At 42.4% G+C, this 22,788-nt stretch overlaps 1 protein-coding gene across 8 annotated transcripts in view; it reads left to right on the forward strand.

Annotated features, from left to right (window-relative positions):
- Positions 1 to 20,746, forward strand: part of MITF (melanocyte inducing transcription factor) — a 169,268-nt gene extending 148,522 nt beyond the window's left edge. For 5 of the 8 annotated variants that reach the window (XM_084634189.1, XM_084634195.1, XM_084634193.1 and 2 more), the window contains exons 6-10: positions 4,918 to 5,035; positions 9,083 to 9,157; positions 10,216 to 10,291; positions 14,741 to 14,888; positions 16,470 to 20,746. In XM_084634189.1, the coding sequence (XP_084490315.1) occupies positions 4,918 to 5,035; positions 9,083 to 9,157; positions 10,216 to 10,291; positions 14,741 to 14,888; positions 16,470 to 16,850 (798 nt within the window). In that variant the 3' untranslated portion in view covers positions 16,851 to 20,746. The remainder of the gene's footprint in view (positions 1 to 4,917; positions 5,036 to 9,082; positions 9,158 to 10,215; positions 10,292 to 14,740; positions 14,889 to 16,469) is intronic. The other 3 variants (XM_084634190.1, XM_084634192.1, XM_084634196.1) reach the window with 2 other exon arrangements.
- The last annotated feature ends 2,042 nt before the right edge of the window (positions 20,747 to 22,788 follow it).

A 22,788-nucleotide genomic window follows, 5' to 3' on the forward strand; every position in this document is an offset into this window, starting at 1 on the left:
AGGGCAGAAAAATAACAGAAGGGAGTAAAGAAAGTGATAGTTTAAGAAAGAGAGGAAAGCGAGAAGGGAGCTCAGAAATCCAGAGAGAAGAAGAAATGAGGGATGTGTGAGATGGAAGAGACCCCAATAAATTGTTTGCCTATGGTATCAGTGCTGTTAAGTCCGATGGGGTAGATCTGAGTCAAAGCTGATATTTGTTTTTTATTTAATTCCAGAATTAAGAGCTAGCTCTCAAGGGACTTACTGGCACTAGTTGCCATCTTTTTATAATACCTGCTTGATGCTACACAGCCTAGCCCTCTCTTCCCAGAAGCTCTCACACTTATCCTAGGGACACCCTCTCAGCTTATGTGCTCCACTGCAGAAGCTCTGTTACATCGCTCAGAGAAAAGTCCTCTGGATTATAAAAATAACTTTTTTAAATCGGTGTTTTGAGCCACTGTATAGAATTCTACAGCAGGGATAGAATTCACTCCTAAATTCCATAGCATGATTCAAAATGCACATATCTGCTGTGGAATTCTATAGCATGGTTTAAAAAACAAAACAAAAACCCAATAGAATGGTTTAAAACAAACCCCCCTGGGCAGTATAATACCGTCTATTAAGGATATCCTCTTCGGTTAATTTCTGGAGTAATTTTTATAGAATCCTATTGGATTAATCCCTACTAAAACCCATAGAACCTCTTTCCATAAATGATTCCTATATTTCTCTTCCCCCATGCCCTTTCACGGAGCCCCTGATGTGGGAACCCTGCACCCCCAGAAAGGAACCACCAGTGCTTTTCTGTGCTACTTTAGTGGGGAACCCTTTCAGTTGCCGCATGTGCATACATGCTCCCAGTAACACTGTAGAGACATGTGCCAGCAGTTACAGTTCACAGCTGTAATGGAGATCTCCAAACCCTGAAACTCTCTGATCTGCCACTCGCCTGCTTCTGCTCCCATAGTTGGACCTTTCTCATCAGCTGGTGAGATCTGTGATTTAAATGAAATGAGAGTGAACTTTAAAGTCCAATACTATTGCATACAGTTCATTGTTATGTATTCAGTTTCCAGCATAAGTAGCTTTAAATATCGTTAGGAAAGACTCTGTCCTTTGGATTAATTTGATCAATTACTTAAAAAAAAAAATGCAGGCTTTCTACACTTTGCTGTATACTGAGATATTATAATAAGATTGGCAACATCGGGACTTCTTTGTGTCATCAAAGTAAAACTGCATTGGCTAGGAAGCTTATCCCACTCTCCCCAGTAAACTTCAAGCCAGTGTTCTTCTCAAGCAACAAGAAAAAATATATCACATATCTTGTAATTGCTGTTCAAATAGTTTGATCCTGCTCCTATTGAAGTAATGGGAATTTTGCCATTGGGAGCAGGATTGGGTCCTTAGAACTTTGTATTGCTGTAACATTGTAAAACATCTGTAAGCTTACTATTGATTTAACTACAAGGTGAAAGAACGTGGAAAGGAAGCAGTCCTCAGAGACTCTCAATCTATAAATAGCTCAGCTCATCTTAGACCATAACAAAGACTTTGTTGTTCTGTTATAAAAAAAAAAAAAGAAAAGGCCCAGTTTGCCACATGTGATAACAGTGCACTTGATTTTCAAAATAGAAGATCTATAGTGAGTCAGTGCTCATGGGAGGTTCAAGCACCACTTAATTGAAAAGCATCAGGCTTTTTGCCATAAATTACAGCACTCGCCCTTTGCTGCCGAAGACCTGTCTTCTCACTTGTGACCAAAACTCAAGTGTGATGTATTTGATCTGACCGTAAGAAACATAACAAAGGCCACCATGCTACTTGCAGTATGCTTGGAAGTGACCCAGCAGCAGAATAGCTGGGGTATTGTACTTAATACTTAACTCTATATAAATTAGGTTTAGAAAGCAGAGCCGAGTGGGGAAGTGTAACTGCTACTCACCAAAACCAACGAAGCTTAAGCAAAATTCCAAAACGGAATGCTTCCTGAACGTTTAGCCTGACTTCCTTTAAAATTTGCCTTTCCTGCAACAGTCAAATCTCTTCTTTAGAGGAGCTCCGTGTTAGTCATGGAATGATGTTTGTAGGTCAGGAGGAATTTTAAGCAAAAGGACAGTACTAAGAATAGGTAGGATGCCCCAGTTGGGAAAGGGGAGCCCCTCAATGCATCATGGTGCTTTGTGGATTAGCCAGACCATTTTCCATCTTGATTATTCAAAACTCACAATAAAATTAATGTGGACATTCGTTTTATTGCGAAAGGATAGGAAGGCTGTAATCAGTGGTGAGATGGTTCAGTTTCATAACTTGACACCCAGTTTCCCAAGAGATCCTTTCATTAGATTCCAGCACAACCAGCCATTATTTTAGCTGGAAATCATGACTTCTAGTAGCTGTAATACTCAGGGATCCTGACATAATCTTGCAACAAGAGTGACAGAAATTTACACTGTTACTTTACTTCATGTGTGGCCTGTGCGTCTGGAGGACCAAAACCTGAGAATGACACACCTGATGGGAGAGGTCTCATTATACCACACTCTTGTGAGTGACCAAGTTGAGTTGGGTGCCAGGCTTGCCCTTCTTCCATTACCTCTTCTGGGAGACTGAAGGTTGTTTCACTACTTTGAGATGATCTGCAAACAGTGAGTTCCCAAACAGTGGAAAGCCACCTGAGTTGCAGTAAAACCCAGACAGAGAATCAGATTAAAACAAAAAGGGGTGATACACATATGTATGTATATATGGCAACATATTAAATCTCCATCCGCCTTTGCAGAGTTTTAGACAGGGACACTGTTACAACATGCTGTCCCTACCTGGAATTGATCTTTCTCTGTATCTCTCAAGCCTTGTAGGTTACTTTGATCTGCCACCCATCATCTCTTTTGCAAACATATATGCATACCCTCCAAGGAGGGATATGGCAGTTTGTCATAGAATTGTATGTCCTAAATCCATCCAGGACTGTTTGCTGCTCTGGACAGTTTGGGTCCTTTTTTTTTTTTCTTGTATCCCTTTTATGGTTTAAAGTTGTCAGTTTTCATGCAATTCGATGGAAGTTGGATACAACTTCTGTTACGCTTCCTAGTTCCTTTCAAAGGTGGATACACCCAAACCGGTTTCCCACACGCATCGCATCGTATTTTAAAAACTTTTCTAACTTTTGAATTCTTGACTTTGCAACCTTCATTTTCTTTAGGGCTGTCAAACAATTTTAAAAAATCTTAATTAATCGTGAGATTAAAAAAATTGTTGCAGTTAATTGCAGTGTTAATCACACTTTTAAACAACAGTAGAATACCCATTTAAATTTAGCTTGAAAGTATGTCATCTGGAATGGCGGTCGAAGCATGAAGGGGCATACAAATGTTTAGTATATCTGGCACATAAATACCTTGCAGTGCTGGCTACAATACTTCCAGGAGGGAGTATGGGTGCCAGAGGGGGTTCATGGCTGGGGCAGGGGGTTGGGATGCCCAAGGGGGTACGGGGTATGGGCTCCAGGAGGGGGCTCAGAGGGGAAGGGGGTGGAGGTGTGGGCTCTGGAAGGGAGTTAGGGTGCGGGACGGGGGTTCTGACCTGCGGGAGGGGGTTGCGGTGCAGGATGGAGTTCGGGGTGCAGGCTCTAGCCGGGCAGTGCTTACCTGAGGCGGCTCCTGGTTGGTGGCGCAGCAGGGCTAAGGCAGGTTCCCTGTCTGCCCTGGCTCCGCATGGCTCCCGGAAGCGGCGGTATGTCTGGCTCCTATGCTCAGGGAGGGCTAGGGAGGTTCCATGTGCTGCCCAAGCTCACAGGCACCGCCCCCACAGCTCCCATTGGCTGCAGTTCCCGGCCAATGGGAACTTCGGGGGCAGCACATGGAGCCTCCCTGGCCCACCCTGCGCCTAGGAGCCAGACGTGCCACCGCTTCCAGGAGCTGTGTGGAGCCGGGGCAGGCAGGGAGCCTGCCTTTGCGCCGCTGACCAGACTTTTAATGGATGCCTGGCAGCCCTACCCTGTCTGCTTAGGAGAGTTGGATGTAGTTAGGTTAAGACTCTTGTTGTCACTTTTGACCATGTATTTCTCCGATAAGCCACTGTACCCCAACATTTTTCGCTTGCACAATTTGTGCAGCCTGCATCCTCTCCTGTCACATGGTGAAGTCACATCATTAATATGAGGTCATGTGACCACAAGGCTCAGTTATTGCAGATCCCTCCTGCCAGGCCTTCTCTGGTACTTGGAACTCCTGCAGAATGCAATGGCACTTTAACTCAGTGATTTGAGACACCCTGGCCCATATAATGCAAAAAAGTGTGGAAACATCCCCCATGTGTTTTTCATGTTAGAACAGGAAAATCCCAAATCAAGCTAGGTCTGTACTATGCAGGGAGCTCTCAGATCAACTAAATACAGTTGGCTTAAACAAGTCCACGTTACATGAATGTGTAATTCATTTCTGTAGGGCAATGTCACTCTTTAACATTTATGGGAGAGTTTGGGCTCCCTCTTATGGTTACATTTAAACTTTAAAGGCTTTTTTCCTTTTTCCGCCCAACACAAGTATACTTAGTTTTTTAAAACTAACTCTACAGGAACAATATCATAAGTTATGAAAAATCTACTTAGCTCTTATGCAGAGGTCCTTTGTAGTCTGGAGAATGAAGTTCCTTTGCTTCCTTGTGTTTTGTCTGTATTAAAAATGGGATTGTCTATATATTCTATATCATCCTTTGCTTTCTGTGTCTCTAGGGATCTTGCCTTTGAGAAAGGATTGCAGCATTCTCCCAGAGTAGTCATTTTTCATGTCCAGGCCCATTTTCATTAGTGATGTTGAGCTCCCTGTTTGCACATGGAGCCGAGAACATATTTCTTAGCAAACGTTGGCTTTGTTCAAGTGTTTCAGATGGGCCGCAGCAAGTGACCTTTCTCCCTTTTATTTTTTCCAGTTACCTGTATCTGGCAATTTGATAGACCTTTATGGCAACCAAGGCATGCCTCCTTCAGGACTGAACATCAGCAACTCGTGTCCAGCGAATCTTCCCAATATAAAAAGGGAGCTCACAGGTAAATGATCTTAAAACGTTATCACTTGAAATGATCTGACATGAGGGTTTACTTTTTTAAGAGATGTTTTTGAAAATTCAGTTATGCAAATGGAAATTTGAAGGTTCTCGATTCTCCACTTTGTTCATTTCCTAGCAGGCCTGTTAGCTTCCACTACACAGCACAAGAGGGGTGATGTTAACAATGGGGTTAGTTTTCTTTCCATAGATATGTAATCAGTTTGCTTTGTAACAAACAAGGACAGTACCATCATGCGTGGAAATCCAAGGGTTTTCGTAATCAACCTGCAGAGTAAAACCCTGTAGCATTTAAAAGATAGAAAGCTCTTTGCGTCTCTTACATAGCTACTCTCTAGATTGGATCTATTATATGCTTCTCCGGCTATAGGTGTAATAGCGACTTGAATGAACATGATGCTTCTCGAGAGACTTCATGGAGAAGAATATTGTATGTAATGACTCTGCCAGTGGGAGTGATTGTTAATGATAAGAAAATAATTTGTAATACTGTCAGACTAGGAATGTGGGATCTATAACAAGTGTCAGTTAACCCCTTGCTGCTGCGTTTAGGTGGTCAGGTATTGTAGAATGAATGGATATTTACTCATTTATAGCATAACAAATGTTAAGAATCTTCCAAGAATCTCATCACCTAAGTCGTAAAACAGCCTTTCCTTATATATGAACAGTGCTCTGGTCCCAAACGTTTAGATGCATTAGGAAGTAATAGATTGATAAAATCACTTTCCATTGCAGCTCCAAGGAAAAGAACATATATTTAAAAAAGACATGAGTTTAAAAAACAGCAACCCAAAAACCTATTCTACTATTTAAAATACAGATTATACAGAAGCAAACTAGAGTGAAGCTTTAAGACTCTGGGTGCATTTTAGAGAAGGGAAAGCTTGGATTCTTTGAGGCATTTCTCACTGTCTTAGTTTCACTTTCTTTTTGGGAATGAGGCAGAATAGCCGCTAACCACAGTTGGGGGATAGCTCAGCCCACTTGTTAAGTACACCTTATGCACATGTTTTTGTTAAGTACACCTTATGCACATGTAAAACTGGCTTCAAGCACGTGACCAATTCCTCTTAACAAAAGACATACTCTAAGGATGATCAGGTATTTGGGGACGCAACCTTCAGCGGACATGCCAGAGGCATAGTTTCTTGGCTGCCTACATTCTCACCTATTTGCTAGGTTGGCGTCCTGCAAACTCGCAAGCTAACTGAAGTAAACCACAGATGTTGGGCAGCAGCGAGCTTAAATGTACTTCTAGAACAGTTCTGCATGTGTTGACTCTTCTGGAGGGAGTCCTACCTCTTTGCCAGTGCCGAGGCATTGGCGCTGTTTGCTTTCTGACATGTGGTCACGCCACACAAACAAAGCAATGCTTCTCTCAAGGCAGTTGTGGCTGCTAAAATGGTCGCTTGCCTTGGAAGGCCATTAGGATTGCAGTAGAGGTGTAGAGATGCTTAAAAAAGGTAGTCTGATTGCAGACCATAGCAACCAGGTGCAGGATGTTCCACAATGGTGGAAAGTTAGTTGAACCTCTGGATGCAAGCTAAGCACACAGCCCGAGGGAATACATAGGAAACCAGCCTGACTGGCAGATGCACAGTACAAGGTTGTGTAAGACTTGGGATGTAAAGCAAAAAAAAAAATCTCTGAATGAGGAATGCTCTTTCAGATGGGGTGTTAAGTCAAGATAAGAGTCAACCTAATTCCAGGCAGTCTCCCTGCCACAATCATCCCTTAGATGGGGGTGGTTCAGAGCAATGGTTTACATACTGTAAGAGCAGAGACGTCCAAATATGTGCTAGCAGGTCATATGCAGGGACTAGCTTCCGGTGTGTGGACAGTGCCTCCCATCTTGTGTGGTACCAGAATGCATATAAAAATATGGAAGCATCTGAAGAATTTCCCTTTAAAAAGCAATTGTCTTGCTGTCGTGTGGGATGGGGGAGTATCAGATCAAATCAGAAAGTAGTGTTTTCTTGAGGACATCAGTTGCTGTAAACGAGGATTTTGTTGTCCCCAGTGTGAACACAGAAACTGAATTCTGAGCTCTGCATCCTCAGGGTAGAAAAGTCTTTTGTTCTCCCATAACTGAAGTCTGGAAGTACCCTAATAGTGAGAACCAGGGGTGAAAGTAAGGGGGTACGGGCCGGGATGGCGTACTGGTAAAATGTAGCTGCCAGTACCGGCCCGTACCGCTGACTTTCAAAGCGCTGCCGTGCCAGAGCTTTAACATCGCTTGCTGCCCCTTTTGTGCCCCTGGTTCGGCTGCCCTGCCGGGTCCCTACCAGCAGGGCCACCAATGGGGGGAGGGGAGGGGGGGGCGCAAAAGGGGCAGCGATGACCCGGCAGGGCCTCCGATGCGGGGTGCAAAAAGGGTAGCGATATTAAAGCTTTAACATCGCTGCCCCTTTTGCCCCCTTCCCCCCCCTAGCTGCTGCTGGTGGTGGTGGGGGCAAAAGAAGTAGCTGTCCCGGGGCCGCAATTTAAAAGGGCCCAGGGCTCTGGCTGCTGTTACTGTGTCAGCACCGGCTGGAGCTCTGGACCCTTTAAATCGCTGCTGGAGCCCCAGGCAGTGCAGGCCAGGGAGCGCAGATGGACTGGCTGGGGGACACTGACCTCCCCCTCCTCCCCCCAGCCCTACCCCTTCCACCTGAGGCCACGCCCTTCCGGGGGTGCCAGAGCAGCCCTGTACCAGTAAGAGCTGCATTTTACTTTCACCCCTGGTGAGAACATCATAGTCCCTTTTCTGTGTTCAGGAAAACACATCATGTTCTGTGGTAGAGCTGCTCCTTGTTTTGTATTGTGTTCCCATGTGATGAGAACAATTATTTGTACTGCAACAGGAATATGTGTAATTGCAGATTTAGAGTGTTTTTAAGCATATTTTTCACACCTCCTTTCCTTGTGGGATTTAAACCCTTGGCTTGTCTGCACAGTAGGGCTGAGATGTTCAAATCCAGTGGAAGAATCTCTTCCTCTTTCTAGGTGGCTATGCACATGCCTCTGTAGAACTTTTGGGTTAACTTCTTCCCTGTTGTAAAACTCCCGTGCAGTCACTGTATTTTACTCGGGGATGAATTTCACCTATTGCTTCTAAAACTCCTGAAGTGAAATTTTTTTTTTCTGTAGTGCTTGGATAATTCTTGCACGGCTGTGAGCATGTTGCGTCTTAGCATTGTGCTTCAGTACCTTGCTGAAATAGGTCCCTTCTCTTTTCTGAGTCTTGGTCTACACTTAAAGTTAGGTTGACCTAGCAATGTCAATCAGGGGTGCGAAAAAACACATCCCTGACTCAGTTATGATGACATAACCCCAATATAGGCACGGCTGTGTCAATGGAATAGTGCTTCCATCGGCATAGTTATCATTTTGGGGAGGTGGGATTTCCACATGGATGGAAAAACCCTTTCTGTTTCTGTCAGCCTCCTCTACACAAGGGGTTCTCAGACTCTTTTTTTTTTTTTTTTTTTTTTTTGCTGAGCCTCTCTTTGAAAATATTTCAGGCTCTGATGATCCCCCCTTCCCCCCCCCCCCGCCCCAAAAAGTGATACCAAATTACTGTACATACTCATAGGAGCATTAAATGAAGCATGTAATCACTATCCCTGCAGTCAAAGGCACTGAAGCCTCTCCAAAAGTGTAAAACAACAATATGGTATTGCCATCCTTACGTCTTGCAGCTGCTGTACCCGCCCCCCCTTCCAGCTTCCCTCCCCCCGGCAGTGTCCTCTGTTTGGGAACTTGAAGTATGGTAACCTGAGCAAAGGATCTAAAGGTTATCACAATATTTCTTGTGATCTGACGACCCCTATGCAATAGCTTTGTGATCCCCTTTTGGGTTGGGACCGCCAGTTTGAGAAACGCTGGATGGGGTTAAGTCGGCAAAGCTGTGTTAGTATGGTCTCCGTAGTGAGGCCTATCCCTAGTGATAAGATAAATGACGTCAGAAATATGTATGTGCTTTATAAATTGCTGTGTTGGCGTCCTTGACTTTCCAAAATTCTAATGACTTCATTCACGTGCACAGCGTGTATTTTCCCTACAGAGTCAGAAGCCAGGGCGCTGGCTAAAGAGAGGCAGAAAAAAGACAATCACAACTTAAGTAAGTTTCATTATGCTTATATACAATATTTCCTTAATATTTTAGTTGATGACCCACAGTGAGGAGTAAGGTACACAGAGGATTATTAAGGATTTAATTATTTTTAAAAAGGCATTAAAGCTTTGGGTGGCTTACTGTGCAGTCCTTACACCACTTTGTTATTGGTTATAGCCACAGATGGAATATCTCAAATTCTCTCATATTGATTCCTTAAACCTGCTATTGAATTTAAAACACTATTTTTTAAAACAAGTATTTGAGAACAGTTTTATAAACTTATGAGACTACGATCCAAATTCTGAATTCACCTGTACCAGTATAACTGAGAATAGACTTTGGCCAGTTGCCTTTGACAAAATACGCTGTACAAAATTTCACCAGGAAAAAAATCTGTGGTTTAAATGCAAATGTAACGTACACAATCAAATCATATATCTCTTCTTTAAACTTGTGTGCATAAGTATAAGGATATCTATCTATCTATATCTATCTATCTATCTATCTATCTATCTATATATTTTTAAGGAGCATACTTTTATATTTACCACCATGAATACATGTGTTTTACTAACTTTAAAATTCTAAAAGGACACTTTAGGATCCTTTATATCATTTCTAAAAACAAGAAACAATCTCATGCCTCTAGTTAGAAAGCAAAACTCCCGACTGGTTTCAATAGCGACGTCTCCTTGATGGCACAGTATGGTTTAAGATTTTTAAATTGGATCATGCAGTGTTTTGAGGAAGTATGGCAAAGTACTTAAAGAATGAGACTGGGATTCAGAACCTTGGGTTATTTTCTGCCTTTCCGCTGACAAACTGGATGTCCTTGGACAAATCACTCAGTTTCTGTGCCCTAATCTATCCAGCTGAAAAGTGGGTATAAGACTTACCTGTATCACAAGTATGTTTATAAAGCTTAAGTGGTGTATCAAGTATTCATGTATATAAGTATAAAGCATGAAGTGTTTTTGAAATCTTTAAATTAAAGGGATTGCATTCTGTAAGCAGAAAGCATTGTTTTTACTAATGTGTATTTCTTTGTTATTTTCCTAAAGTTGAACGAAGGAGAAGATTTAATATTAACGATCGCATTAAAGAATTAGGCACGTTGATACCAAAATCAAATGACCCGTAAGTATGGGACTGTCTCTTCGGTAATGATGATATGTGTGAATTTTTGTTTAAATGTCTTAAGAGTGCCTTTGTGCTCAGTAGCTTACTGTACTTTGGGAGTACATTAAGCTAAACCACCCAAGGGGACTCTGGGCACCCAGTAAGAGAGTCCACATAGACAGTTAGCGTGGAGTAACTAGTGTGCTTGCAATTCACACCCTAGTTTATTATGCACTAATTTCCCCGTGTAGACAAACCCCTGTAAGGCCACACCACTGAGTCTCTTCACAGCAACTGAAATCTTTAAAGATTTTGACTAATTTTTGTTTGATCCTCCTGGAAAATTGTGTAGATGGTATATCTTAATGAACCATATCAGGCAATGAGTTCGCCTTTGCAGAAGCACTAGTCTGGCCTGCAGGAACTTGGCAGCAGTTGTGTCAGTGAGCACCCAGTGTACTGCCCCACCCTTTCAAAAAACAGGAAAAAAATGTTGCTTTGTTCCGGTTCTCCACATCACTGACTACGAACTTGCCATAAGCATGCCCAGGCTTACACATCCATGCAGAAGTAGCTTTATTAAGTAATTTACTGTAGTTAATTTATCATAACTAGGATACAAATATATAAAGGTTATGAAACCTTCATGTTCCAGGACGAAAGCCCATCATGAAAGGGCTGAATCCGTGTCCATTGAAGTCAGTGGAGTATTACCATTGATTCAGTGGATGTCAGATCACGTGCTTCCCACTAACAGCCTGGGGTAGGAGGAAACTTTCCTCCTGGCATGTTGACACATAACTGTTCCCTGTGGAGGTTTTAGATCCTCTTCCTCTGATACTGGCTACTATGGGATAAGATACTGGACCAAGTGGACCATTGCTTTGATTGGTATGGCAATTCAAATAGAAAATAATAATGCTCCCAAGCGGATAGTCCTCTCAAGTTTAAAAAAAAAAAAAAAAAATGGAATCCAGGCTGGTACTTGCCTCCTGTTCTAGTACATGAATTGGGAGTTCCTGGTCCCTGATGCAGAACCCAGAACAGGATTCCTGCTGGCTACTGAGCTGAGCCAGATGCTATCCATGTTCCAGTAGACCTAAATCTTATCTTGACATGCTGATTCTCCACCATCCACAAAAGGGCAAACCCACATAAGTACCGTCATGATGGGCTTGGACAGGGGGGTTAAAATATCTTCACATTCCAGTACAATGCCTTCAAGCAATCCATGTATCCTAACCCTCTTGCGAGGACCAGGCACCAGAGGCATTAATTAGGCCTTTTCTACATGGGGGAAAACTGACTGCCATGGTGGTTCTGCAAAAACTCCTCCATGTGGACACTACTCCCAAATAAAAGTGATTTTATTCCAGAATAATTACTCCACTTCAGAAGAATCATAGAATCATAGAATATCAGGGTTGGAAGGGACCCCCGAAGGTCATCTAGTCCAACCCCCTGCTCGAAGCAGGACCAATTCCCAGTTAAATCATCCCAGCCAGGGCTTTGTCAAGCCTGACCTTAAAAACCTCTAAGGAAGGAGATTCTACCACCTCCCTAGGTAACGCATTCCAGTGTTTCACCACCCTCTTAGTGAAAAACTTTTTCCTAATATCCAATCTAAACCTCCCCCACTGCAACTTGAGACCATTACTCCTCGTTCTGTCATCTGCTACCATTGAGAACAGTCTAGAGCCATCCTCTTTGGAACCCCCTTTCAGGTAGTTGAAAGCAGCTATCAAATCCCCACTCATTCTTCTCTTCTGCAGGCTAAACAATCCCAGCTCCCTCAGCCTCTCCTCATAACTCATGTGTTCCAGACCCCTAATCATTAATCAGCAGTCCCAGATTAGAAGCATCTATTCTGGACGTGTGTCCACACAGGGATCTATTCTGGAATAGCTATCGTAGAATAGCTTTTTCAGCAGTAACTATGCCAGTCAATTTCTCCATGTAAAGAATCCCTTATACAGTGTCTCCTGCAATTTTTAAAAGAGTATTGTGAGGTACACCCCTTACAGAAACTACTTAATTGTGAACCCTGCCAGTGTATTCCCCTAGATCGAAGCCCTGTTCAGCAAATGAATGTGAACCTGAAGAGTAGGCCCTTGCCTCAATTCCTGGTCAACCCATTTAGAAAGAGAGATCCTTGAGGTGGCTGCCATTCCTGAAATGGGCTTGTCCTTGTGTTGAAATCGCTGTACATAAAGCAAAGATCTGACCCTATGGGCTCATTAATGATCCCGGTGAAGGTGTTAATCCTGGTGTCTTGACCAAACTCCAGTTGGGGTGATGGAAGTGAGCAGGCACTTCATCCAAGGAGTGCAGGATTTGGGTCATTTTGTATTTTGAAATCTCGCCTGCTCTCCACTCGCAACAAAGCTTTATCAGTATATGCCAGTATCAAAACTGGGAAGTTATTGTTCCCTCCAGAGGAAAATTGATGGAGTAACTTGATTAACCCATATCTCTTGAGACGGTGACCTACGTCCATTTTACGTTACCACAGAAAGTCACTATACACAACGATTCCTGATTCTTCATGAATGATCACCGAGAAAGAATTGGTCGGTTCACAGTTCACTCTGTTTACATTCTTGATACAGAGATGGGATAATCTAGAGAGAGCTCATTTGTTTTTGCTATCCTGAAGACTGAAAATAATGTTCTATATTTCTCTCTTCATAAGTGTCTCGGTGCCATGGAGTAAGTAAATAAAGCAGGGCATTAGCTACGTAAGCATTTATCAAGTGATTCAACATATTACTTGAGACCAAGTGATTGCAATATTAATCAGAAGAGCAAAGATCAGTGTGCTGAAGTTCGTAAAGGATGCGCACACAAAGCTGAATAGTTTTAAAATATACTTGTCTGTCTCTTTAACAGTTTAAAAAAAAAATAAAGTAAAAACATTCCCTCCCAGCACTACGACTTGGTCTTTGTCCCGCACGTTACATAACGTGTCTCTTCCTCCTTCCCTACTAAGGAATCCCTGGAAAATGCACCCTCAGTTGCATCATCATCAGTCATGTGTGAGATTGTGTGACAACATGTTAGATCTGAGCCTTGCTACTGTGTATACGTTTTAATTGTGTGATCGCGTGATAAGACCCTACTAGGAAAAACTGGGCCCTAATCAGTGCGACCAGATACTTCCCAATGAAACCTTTTAATTCTAGTGTCTTTCCAGTCAAGGTAGGATTCCACAGGGGAGGCTGTTTGTCGTGCACTCTCTCATGAGCAAAGGCGTAGCAGGCACTCCTAGCTAACACACGAATTCTGTGTGGTGGCTGGCTGGAGGGTTCACCACACCCCCTAATCAGCAGATCACTTCCCTTTGGTCCAGTGTGGAGCAGGTCACCCTGGCCTGTGGCGGCGTGTAGCGTACAGACGCTACACACCCACCTGGCAAGGGTATAAACAGCAGTGTAGATGGTGTGGCTGAACTGAGTAAAGTAAAATGTCCTGCACTCCTGAACCCTCAAGGTTTATACCCAACATGGCTTTCTACACATCCGAGCAATGCTGCCCGCATCCTTACTGCTATTTTTGATAGCGGAGTGTCCAGCTGCCTCATTGTTGCTGGAGCCTTTCCGCACCACAATGAAAGGCTCTTGTAGTGGGGAAAGGGCCTGACAGCCGGGAGGCAGCAGGGAAAGGCTCTGGCCAGAGGGAAGGCTCTGCCCTGCCAGAGCCTTTCCCTGCTTTGTCTAGCTACCCCCTGCAGTGACGAGTGCGGACGCAGCCTGCCTTTCCCCGCTGATAGCAATGACATGTGTAAGGCCTGTACTTTACACGGTGCTGTAAATGTAGACTTAGCCTCTGAGTGGGTGTTTTAGTGGCTCAAGAGGGCCTAGGAATCTTGCATAGGAGGGTGTCCAAGGCTCCCATGCTCTTTTCTCTCAGTCAGTAACACGTCTTTGCAGTCCAGGGCTAGAGTTGGCCATTAGCGAATGGGAGTTTAACTATGTGGTTCAAAGATCAAAGCTGAAATCCAGCATTGCTCATTCAGAGGTGGGGTATGATGGGAGGTAGTCAAGCAGCCTCTCAGATGTCACTGAAAGCCAAGTGAGTCCTCTCATCTTTAGCTATTCTGTCCCTTGGCACTAGTGCACTAGAATGAGATCTATGTGAAACTTGAATCCTTGAATACTGTAATTTACCATCCCTGCAGTTTCATTCCCATGAGAAAGCAATGGTGAGCATGTGTCCTCTTCAGTAATTACGTGAATCCAAATCCCGTATGGTAGACTGCCTGCTAATGAGTTGCCCTCTGGCTCCCCCTAGTGTATTACACACAGCTCTTTTCAAAGTCGATACTTTGTAATACTATAATTCTGTCAGATGTGGTGTAACTTGTGCTGTTAAACATCACTGCAGCTCTGCTCTACGTTTTGGCAGGGGAGTTAGTTATCAGTGAGCTTGGGTAAGAGGTTGATTTTTTTCCCAACACTACTTTTATAGGGACATGCGCTGGAATAAGGGCACTATTTTAAAAGCGTCGGTGGACTATATCCGCAAACTGCAGAGAGAACAACAACGCACAAAAGAACTTGAGAACAGGCAGAAGAAATTAGAACATGCCAACAGACATCTATTGCTCAGAATACAGGTTTGCTGATAAATACATTATGAATGCATTTAACAGTTGTATGTATGTATATCATTCACATCTATTTGCTACAAGGAAACGCCAGCTTACTATATAACTTAGAGGGAGCCATATTGCTGGTCCTGCAGTATCTATGATTAATGCTGAGTTGAACTTGTAGAGTTCTTGGTCCTCCCGTTACCAGAGGAGACAAGCTATGTTATAGGAGGAACTTTAAAAAGTGAGACGCTTCTGGATAGCAGATAATTCTCTAGCCTTTTTGTAAAACATTTGTAGTTTAGTGTGTCTCTGCTCTCACCACACAACTTGAAGCACTGCAAACTACACTGGGCATTATTAGGTTGTAGATACAGATGAGGAGTCCAGTCCTGCTCTCACTGAAGGCAGAGAAATATTTGCCATTGACTCCAGTAAGAGCAGGATGAGCCCAAGGTGCCATATTCTATATGGAGCAGTTGTCAATATGGTCAAGTTAGTTCAAATGCTTTTTGACTGAAAACTACTAATGGTTTTCCTCTCACATGACACTGCTTCCTAAACAGAGCAGTCGAGTGGAATGATGTTCTACAAATTCACATGGAGCACCACCGCTAGGCACAGGCTGTCCCAGAGATCTGCAGATAGCAGGAGTCCTCCATGTAAGGTTGTCTCCCTGTCCTCTGCAAGGGAGAAGGGAATGATGCTACATTAACAGCCTCCTCCCTGGTAGTCTGCAGGAGCCTCTCAGCCGCTGCTCTGCACAGAGTGAGTTTAGTGGGGCTTGGAGGCAAAGGGGGGAACAGGATACCAGCCTTGTTCTGCAGCACAATCCTTTGAAAGACACCAGGCTGGCAGCTCTACTTCCCTGCTTTGTGCATCCCCTTTGTGTCTAGTACTGAGCTGCTGCAGGGAGAGCCCGCCAATGGCTGCATGTCTAGTAAAAAAAAAAAAATACATTGAACAGTAAATTAAACAATGCTCTGATGAAAGCCAGGGGGATTTTCACCAGAGGAAGGAATATACTGTGGTGATGGTGTCTTTCTTTGGTCCAGGAGAGCGCCTCAGTTTCCCCTATGAATAGCAGGACTACCACACTTTATTTTGGTGGCTCTATTTATGGTAGTTACGGATTTAAATAATACAAAAAGATGTGGTGTAACTGTCGTCATGGCTCTGATCTGTAAGGCTTTGCTGTGGTTGCTGTCAGCACTGCTGATCTGGATATCCATTGAGAACTTAAGTTGCTGGTGTGCTTGAAGACATCTTGATCATATTGCTTGTGAAATTTGTTTTTGGCAATGAGATGGTTCTCCAGGAAAAGTCTGGCAGTGGTCTGCCACCATTGACTCTCTGCAGACTTTTAATTGAGCGAATAGTATTTAAGTAGTGATCTTGGGTGGAGGAAGTTCGGGAGGGGGGTATGATAGCTATATCAAGTCCAATTCTTGCAGCAGTTGTTGCTCTCGTAGTGAGATGGGAGTTGCTGAGAGGGTGATGCGGTTTAGAAGTGTCCATCGGAAATTGTACATCAAAGATGTATCAACAGCATTACACTTCATCTTTGCTTTCAGCTTTTATTTGTGTCTGTTGCCTTCTTTACAGGAACTTGAGATGCAGGCTCGAGCACATGGACTTTCTCTTGTCCCATCTACAGGCCTTTGCTCACCAGATGTGGTAAACCGGGTCATCAAGCAAGAACCTGTCATTGACAACTGCAACCAAGATGTATTGCAGCACCACTCAGATTTATCTTGCACGACTACCCTTGATCTTACTGATGGTACCATAACTTTCAACGATAACCTAGGATCCTACAGTGTCCCCACAAAAGTGGGATCCAAACTGGAAGATATTTTGATGGACGATACTCTCTCCCCTGTAGGAGTTACTGACCCACTCCTTTCCTCAGTGTCTCCTGGAGCTTCAAAAACAAGTAGCAGAAGAAGCAGCATGAGCATGGAAGATACTGATCATGCTTGTTAGCAGATAATTGGCATGGCCTCTCATAAACTGCTTCATTTCTTAATCAGTAGATTAAATAATTTACATTTTTAGGGGTTTTTTTGATTTTCTTTTAATATTAATCTACTTTCGCTTCATCAATAGCCCAGTATATATATTATATATATTTTTGAATTTTGTGAAAAGACTTGTATATTCTATTTTAAAAGTACCAATGCCTCCAAAATATTGTACAACACATGTACAGTATTTGTGAACTGGATTCGCCAAGAACTTTGAACTGGTCAAATCTACTCAAAGCAATAGAATTACAAATCAAAACAGTCTGTTTCTATTCAGGGGAAACTTACAAGTTATTTACTTGGAAACTAAACGTAAAGCTTAAAAAAAAAAAAAAAAAAAAGAGAGAGAGAATGTGAAGAAACCAAAAATATCCACTTTGTAACCATGTTGTGTTGATTTAATAGTGCTGCCTTAAAGATACAGTATCCTTCAAACTTAGTTTAGTCTTTATCACAAGATATTTAAAATAAATCACTATTCTACTTTAATAATAATAAAACTAGCATTAACACATACTGATTGTTGATTCCAATATGAAATGTTCCTGATGATGATGCTAGAAATGAAGGAGAGAGTGTAGGGAAGCATGAATCTGTCTCAGTTTCTTGGAGTGTTGTTGTTTCCTACTCTCAACTGAAAGGGTTTCCCTTCTGCTCCTACTTCAAGCTTTTCTTTAAAGGCTTTTATTTTGAAAAGGAGACCTAGAATTGTTTATCAACAATAAAACAGAGGAGCACTGTAAGATGGTATACATTTTCAGACAAAATTCAATACATTTTATCAACTGGGCACATTTTGTTGTATATTTCTAACTGGCCTTTTTTTTTTTTTTTGTGTTGTACAGGTTTTTCATTTGCATGGATTCTTTAGTTATCCTCATGTTTTTGTTTTGTTTTTAAATATAGTTGTATTTCATTTATAAGAATATGCCTCTTAATATTACAACAATTTTTTGACATGTTTAAAACTCACTGGAGGTTTTCTGCATTCTTTGTAAACACTTGAAAGAAAGCTTTTATGCAGGATCCTGTGTATTGAGAGATTTTGAGAATATTTTGTATATTACAGTCTCACTTTGGAAATATTTTTAAACCCAATTGAAGGTGTAGTACAGATTTAGACTAGGTAGCAAAACAAAGCTCTGTAGAGAAAATGAACTTACATATTTATTTTTAGTGATACAGAAAGAATAGTAATATGCTTTGAAGCCTAATAACTATATAGTTAATATGCCCCTTAGAGTAATTAAATTGGTGTTTTATTTCAGCAATGTGGCTGGTTTAAAAGAGTAAATATACCGTATCTTAAAATAACTGTTACTTTATAACCGTTGTATTAATTTAACTTGCAACAATGTTGTAAAAGTAGGTTTGGTGCATTATCTACGCAAGTGTAGTCCTATGCAATAACAGTAGTTACAATTGTATTATATCAAACCTAGAAGTCTTTACAAAGATGACAGATGGTGTTATGAGCCAGACTGACCGACTGGATTTCTCAGTAGCAGCCTGCAGTTGAAATGTGTCAGAAAAGCATCTCGTTCAGAATGAAGTGCCTTAAATTGTTGTTGTTGTCTTCTTGGACGAGCACTGACTGAAGTGTGGCATAGGAGAAAGTTTTGGGGTGATAGTTATAGGAAATTGGAGTGTAGCCTGGTACCCTCTGTAGAAAACAAGAGCATCCCATTCTCTTTGTGCTACACTGGAAAGATATGTATAATATATAAAAATTAAAATCTTGTTTAGTGATTGAGTGCCAACGTGGCAGACTTGATCAAGAAGCCTTGGTCATGGCTGTTTAATAGTGTTCTGAAATCAAATGTGAATATAGTGGTGATGTTGAAAGACGGAGGACAAAACGTCAGGAGTTTTAATGGAAGGTTCATACTGATGGATGCTGCATCTTTCACATATACATTTGGTTATGAAAAATCCTTGAAACCACTGGTGCCCAGTCCTGCTCTCATGGAAGCCAATAGGAGTTTTTTGTTTGACAATGGGAGTGCATGACTGGGCCTGTTATCAGCTCTGCTGCTTTCTATTCTGGTACTTGGGGTGGACTGGGTCTTTGAGAGGGAAGTCTCCTATGTGGCCGATATGGAAGACTGGTCTAGTTTACTGTGTAGTCCTGCCTTGAGTGCAGGGCACTGGACTAGATGACCCCTCAAGGTCCCTTCTAGTCCTACACTTCTATGATTCTATATTCTTGACATCCTTTCTTATATTTGTATAGCTCTTTCACTGGTTAGTTATGCGGTTCTTTGTTTCTGTTTGAATAGCTAAGTGTATATTAGCTTTGATAATCACCAGATTTGTCACTTTTCGGGAGGGGCAAGAGTCAGCCCACAGTGTTACAACAAATGCCTGTTCTTCCTAGCCCGTTTTTTGGACTGTTTTCTGTATCTGCTAGAGCAGTGGTTTCCAAACTGTGGCCCAGAGGCACTGCACGTGTGTCTCCAGCATTCCTTATTGCAGCCCGTCACCATCTTCACTGCAGTTAAGATGCTCATGTATCCTGGGTGGCTCATTGCACAGCAGCTGTGCCATAGTTTAGCAACTATGCATGCAGTCACTTTCTCTTTTTGTTGCAATATGTTAACGGTGACAGATGAAGGAAATAACAGCAGGAAAAAGAGTGGCGATAGCTCTAAGGCAAGGTCATATAGGCCCCTTCAAAGGAAAAGGGTGAGCAAAAGCCAAAAATGGGATGCCCAAGGTCATTTGGGTGTTGTAACCAGAAAAATCCATTCAAGATGGCCCCAACCTGGATACTGTGTTGGGTACCATGCTGTGATCTATATAGAAGTGGGGCCTGGATGTAGGGTATGCAAATATGCATCATGCTTATTTGATCCCTGTGTGGACTAAAAGGAAACCCTGATCCCCTGCCCTCGTGCAATTTGTAGATGGTCCCCATATGCTTAGAAATTGACAAAAATATGATTCCTTACCAAGATCAGGATTTCTCTGGATAAACATTACTATGGCCCCCAGCAGCCATATCATGCTGTATGTAGCCGGTAGCTTATCTCCAAGATAGCACACTGTACATAACACTCAACTTTGGCCTTTTTCTCAACTCCTCCTACGCTTCCTTAGGTTGCACCCCCATTTTTGGATATTGCAGCTCTTCTGCATGCAAGCATGTGAGTGTTCTCATTTGGTACGCCAGGAGGAGGCCTGGACTTTTCAGGCAGTTAAGTTCTGATGCCCTTATTCTCTCTACGGTACATGCACCATGGAGCATATGGCCCTTAATGTTTTACATGTGGAGTTACTACAGACAGGCAAAGAGTCAGCAGCTTGAGGCAAGGCATTGCATCAGCAAGATGGAGCAGCAGCCCTAGGACAGTTATTGCCCAAAGCTTCAATCTGTAATGACTGTATGGCCCACGTGCCAGGGAAATGGATTACCAAACAATTCTCACTTTGCCAAAACCATGCAACAAATATGAACGCATAGAATATAATGAAGTTCTTTATTGTTTTTAGACTATAGCAATATTAACTCTGCCGCCTATAAAAGCAAATAGGAAGTGTACAAGGAAAAAAAAAGCAAAGCACAAAATAATGCACTTACATTAATATTTTTTTTTTTACACATAAAATGCACTGGGGAGAAGCAGATATTGATAATATAAAATACCTATATTTCTTGAAAAGGTGACATTAATTACTGCCTCTTGCTATGATGCTTGGTACTGTAATGTTGCTGATATTCACCTGCTGTTGAGTGCAGCAATAATTTGTGTATGGTCCATAGCACTGTAAATTATGGATCGATAGTAATGTATCCAATGAAATACTTTGAACTGTTGTTCTTCATAGATGGATTAAAGCATTTGGTTTTTCACATCCTCTGTGTAAGCCACTTGTGTTCAGTGTAAGTGAATCTTGGTTGTAAATGTCTTTAAGGCTCTCAACAGTACATGTCACGTTTGTGACTTAGTCACTGACAGATTGTGCCAAAGTTTTTAAAGCGACAGTAATAAGTTATTTTAGTTCTTACTGTGTTGTTGCAACCTTTGTTTTGTATTATTTATTGTATTGCAGTAGTGCCTACGAGTCCCAGTCATGGAGCAGGACGCCATTGTGCTAGGCACTGTACAAACACAGTACAAGGACACTTCCTTCCCGGAAGAATTTACAATCTAAGCATAAAACAAAAAACAACTGGTCACTACAGACGAATGTCGTCCTCTTGGAATCTGATGACAGCTGCCTTTTGCCCCTCAACTCCATTCAAACTACAGCTGCTAAAATAGTCTTCCTGGCTCATTGCTCTGACTACTTCACCTACAATGGGCTCGCCCTCGTCTGTAGCATGAAGCACAGCATCTTTGTCCTAACATCCCATCCCTCCCTGCAGTATTCAGCTGCATCCTCATTGTTGTGAGGTTGACTTTGCTGTAAGTGTGTCAGCCTTGAGCATCCAAAGTTCCCACAAGCCCCTTAGCTTGTGGGAAAGATCCCACTTGATATCTGCATCCTCTAGCCATTGAAATCACTTAAAGCCACCTCAGACTGCAGAGAGATGTAATTGTTTGTGCCTAAATTTGTGAAAATTCTTAGGCTTTAGGAATAGAATGCATTGGTTTATCTAGGCATGTAATTTTTTTAAAAAACCTCTTTTATATCACCGTATTTAAAGAGCTAAAGTCAGGTTCCTTTATGACTTCTGTTACCTATACTAGCTTGCTTTAGTCCAGTACTTTAAGGATCCGATACAGGACTTGAACTGGTGTTAGAAGCAGCCTGTCTACAATCCTTAGCTAGACCGAAACTTCTGACCTCTGATTAGAAGGGTTTTTACTTAATACCATGGAGTGCACTGGCTTACAACTTTTTGAAATGTGTGATTATCTTGAAGATTATGGGCCACTCTTTTGCTGGCCTAACTCCATTGACTTCAGAGGCTTTTGTCAGCAGCAAATGTGGCCCCTAATTTTTAAGAGCAGCAGAAAGCAAGTATTCTCTCTTGCACAGAAGGGTAAGTGAAGCACAGAGATGAAGCAATAGGCCTAGGCTTACAAAGGAAGCCTGTGGCAGAGGTGAATCCAACTCTTCTGAGTCCCAAGCCACTGCTTTAATCGCAGGACTAGAATTCCTATCAAACGTGAGTTCATCTGTGCAACTGAAGCCTGTATAAGCATTTCTGGCATTGAGTGATGCTTTTTGTATACTGGGCAGAAATGCACTACCAAGCAAGACAAAAGCTGTTACTATGAGTGTAGCATAGAGAGCATTTCAGAGTGAGCGCTGTGAGCTTTAGGAAGCTTCAATCCTCATCTGAAGGGCAATGATTTGGCCTGTCTAATACGGATGGGTAGTAGGGACAAGATCATAGGTTTGCATCTCAGCACACATGCATATGACTATGTGATGACCTGAATTCCAGATGTCTTCACTAAGAGTTTAGCGTATGACTGTACGGTGTTGTAATTGTCTTCTATAAAACTGGAGACTAGGGCCCAGTTCTTAAGGTGAAAACTGGTGAAGGAAGTGTGACTACATGACCCTTGGGATTAGTTTGTCGTCTGTAGTTTGAGGGCTTGCTTGCTTGCTGTGTGCCTGCTTGACTGAAATTTATAGTGTGGTCTGTGTTGGGGGACCCTGTCCTGAGCCTCGTGGCCTGATACGCAAGGCTGAGAGCTACTTAACGAGGCTTTGATCCGTAATCCGTTTAGGATCAATAAACCAGGGGACAGGGATAGTCAAGGAAACCAGGGGTTTAAAAAGCCAGCTCCTAAGCAACCAGAGGAGCTAGCAAACCGGAGTTTTGCGAGAGAGTTTAGAGGGGGAGGTTGAGAACCAGATAGCCTAAGTTTAGAGAATGTTTTTTGGGTCTAATTAACATCTTCCTCTCCCCTATAAAAACCAAACGGAGGAGTAAAAAT

Source organism: Lepidochelys olivacea (assembly GCF_965140295.1).
Source record: "Lepidochelys olivacea isolate rLepOli2 genome assembly, chromosome: 7".
NCBI lineage: Eukaryota > Metazoa > Chordata > Testudines > Cheloniidae > Lepidochelys > Lepidochelys olivacea.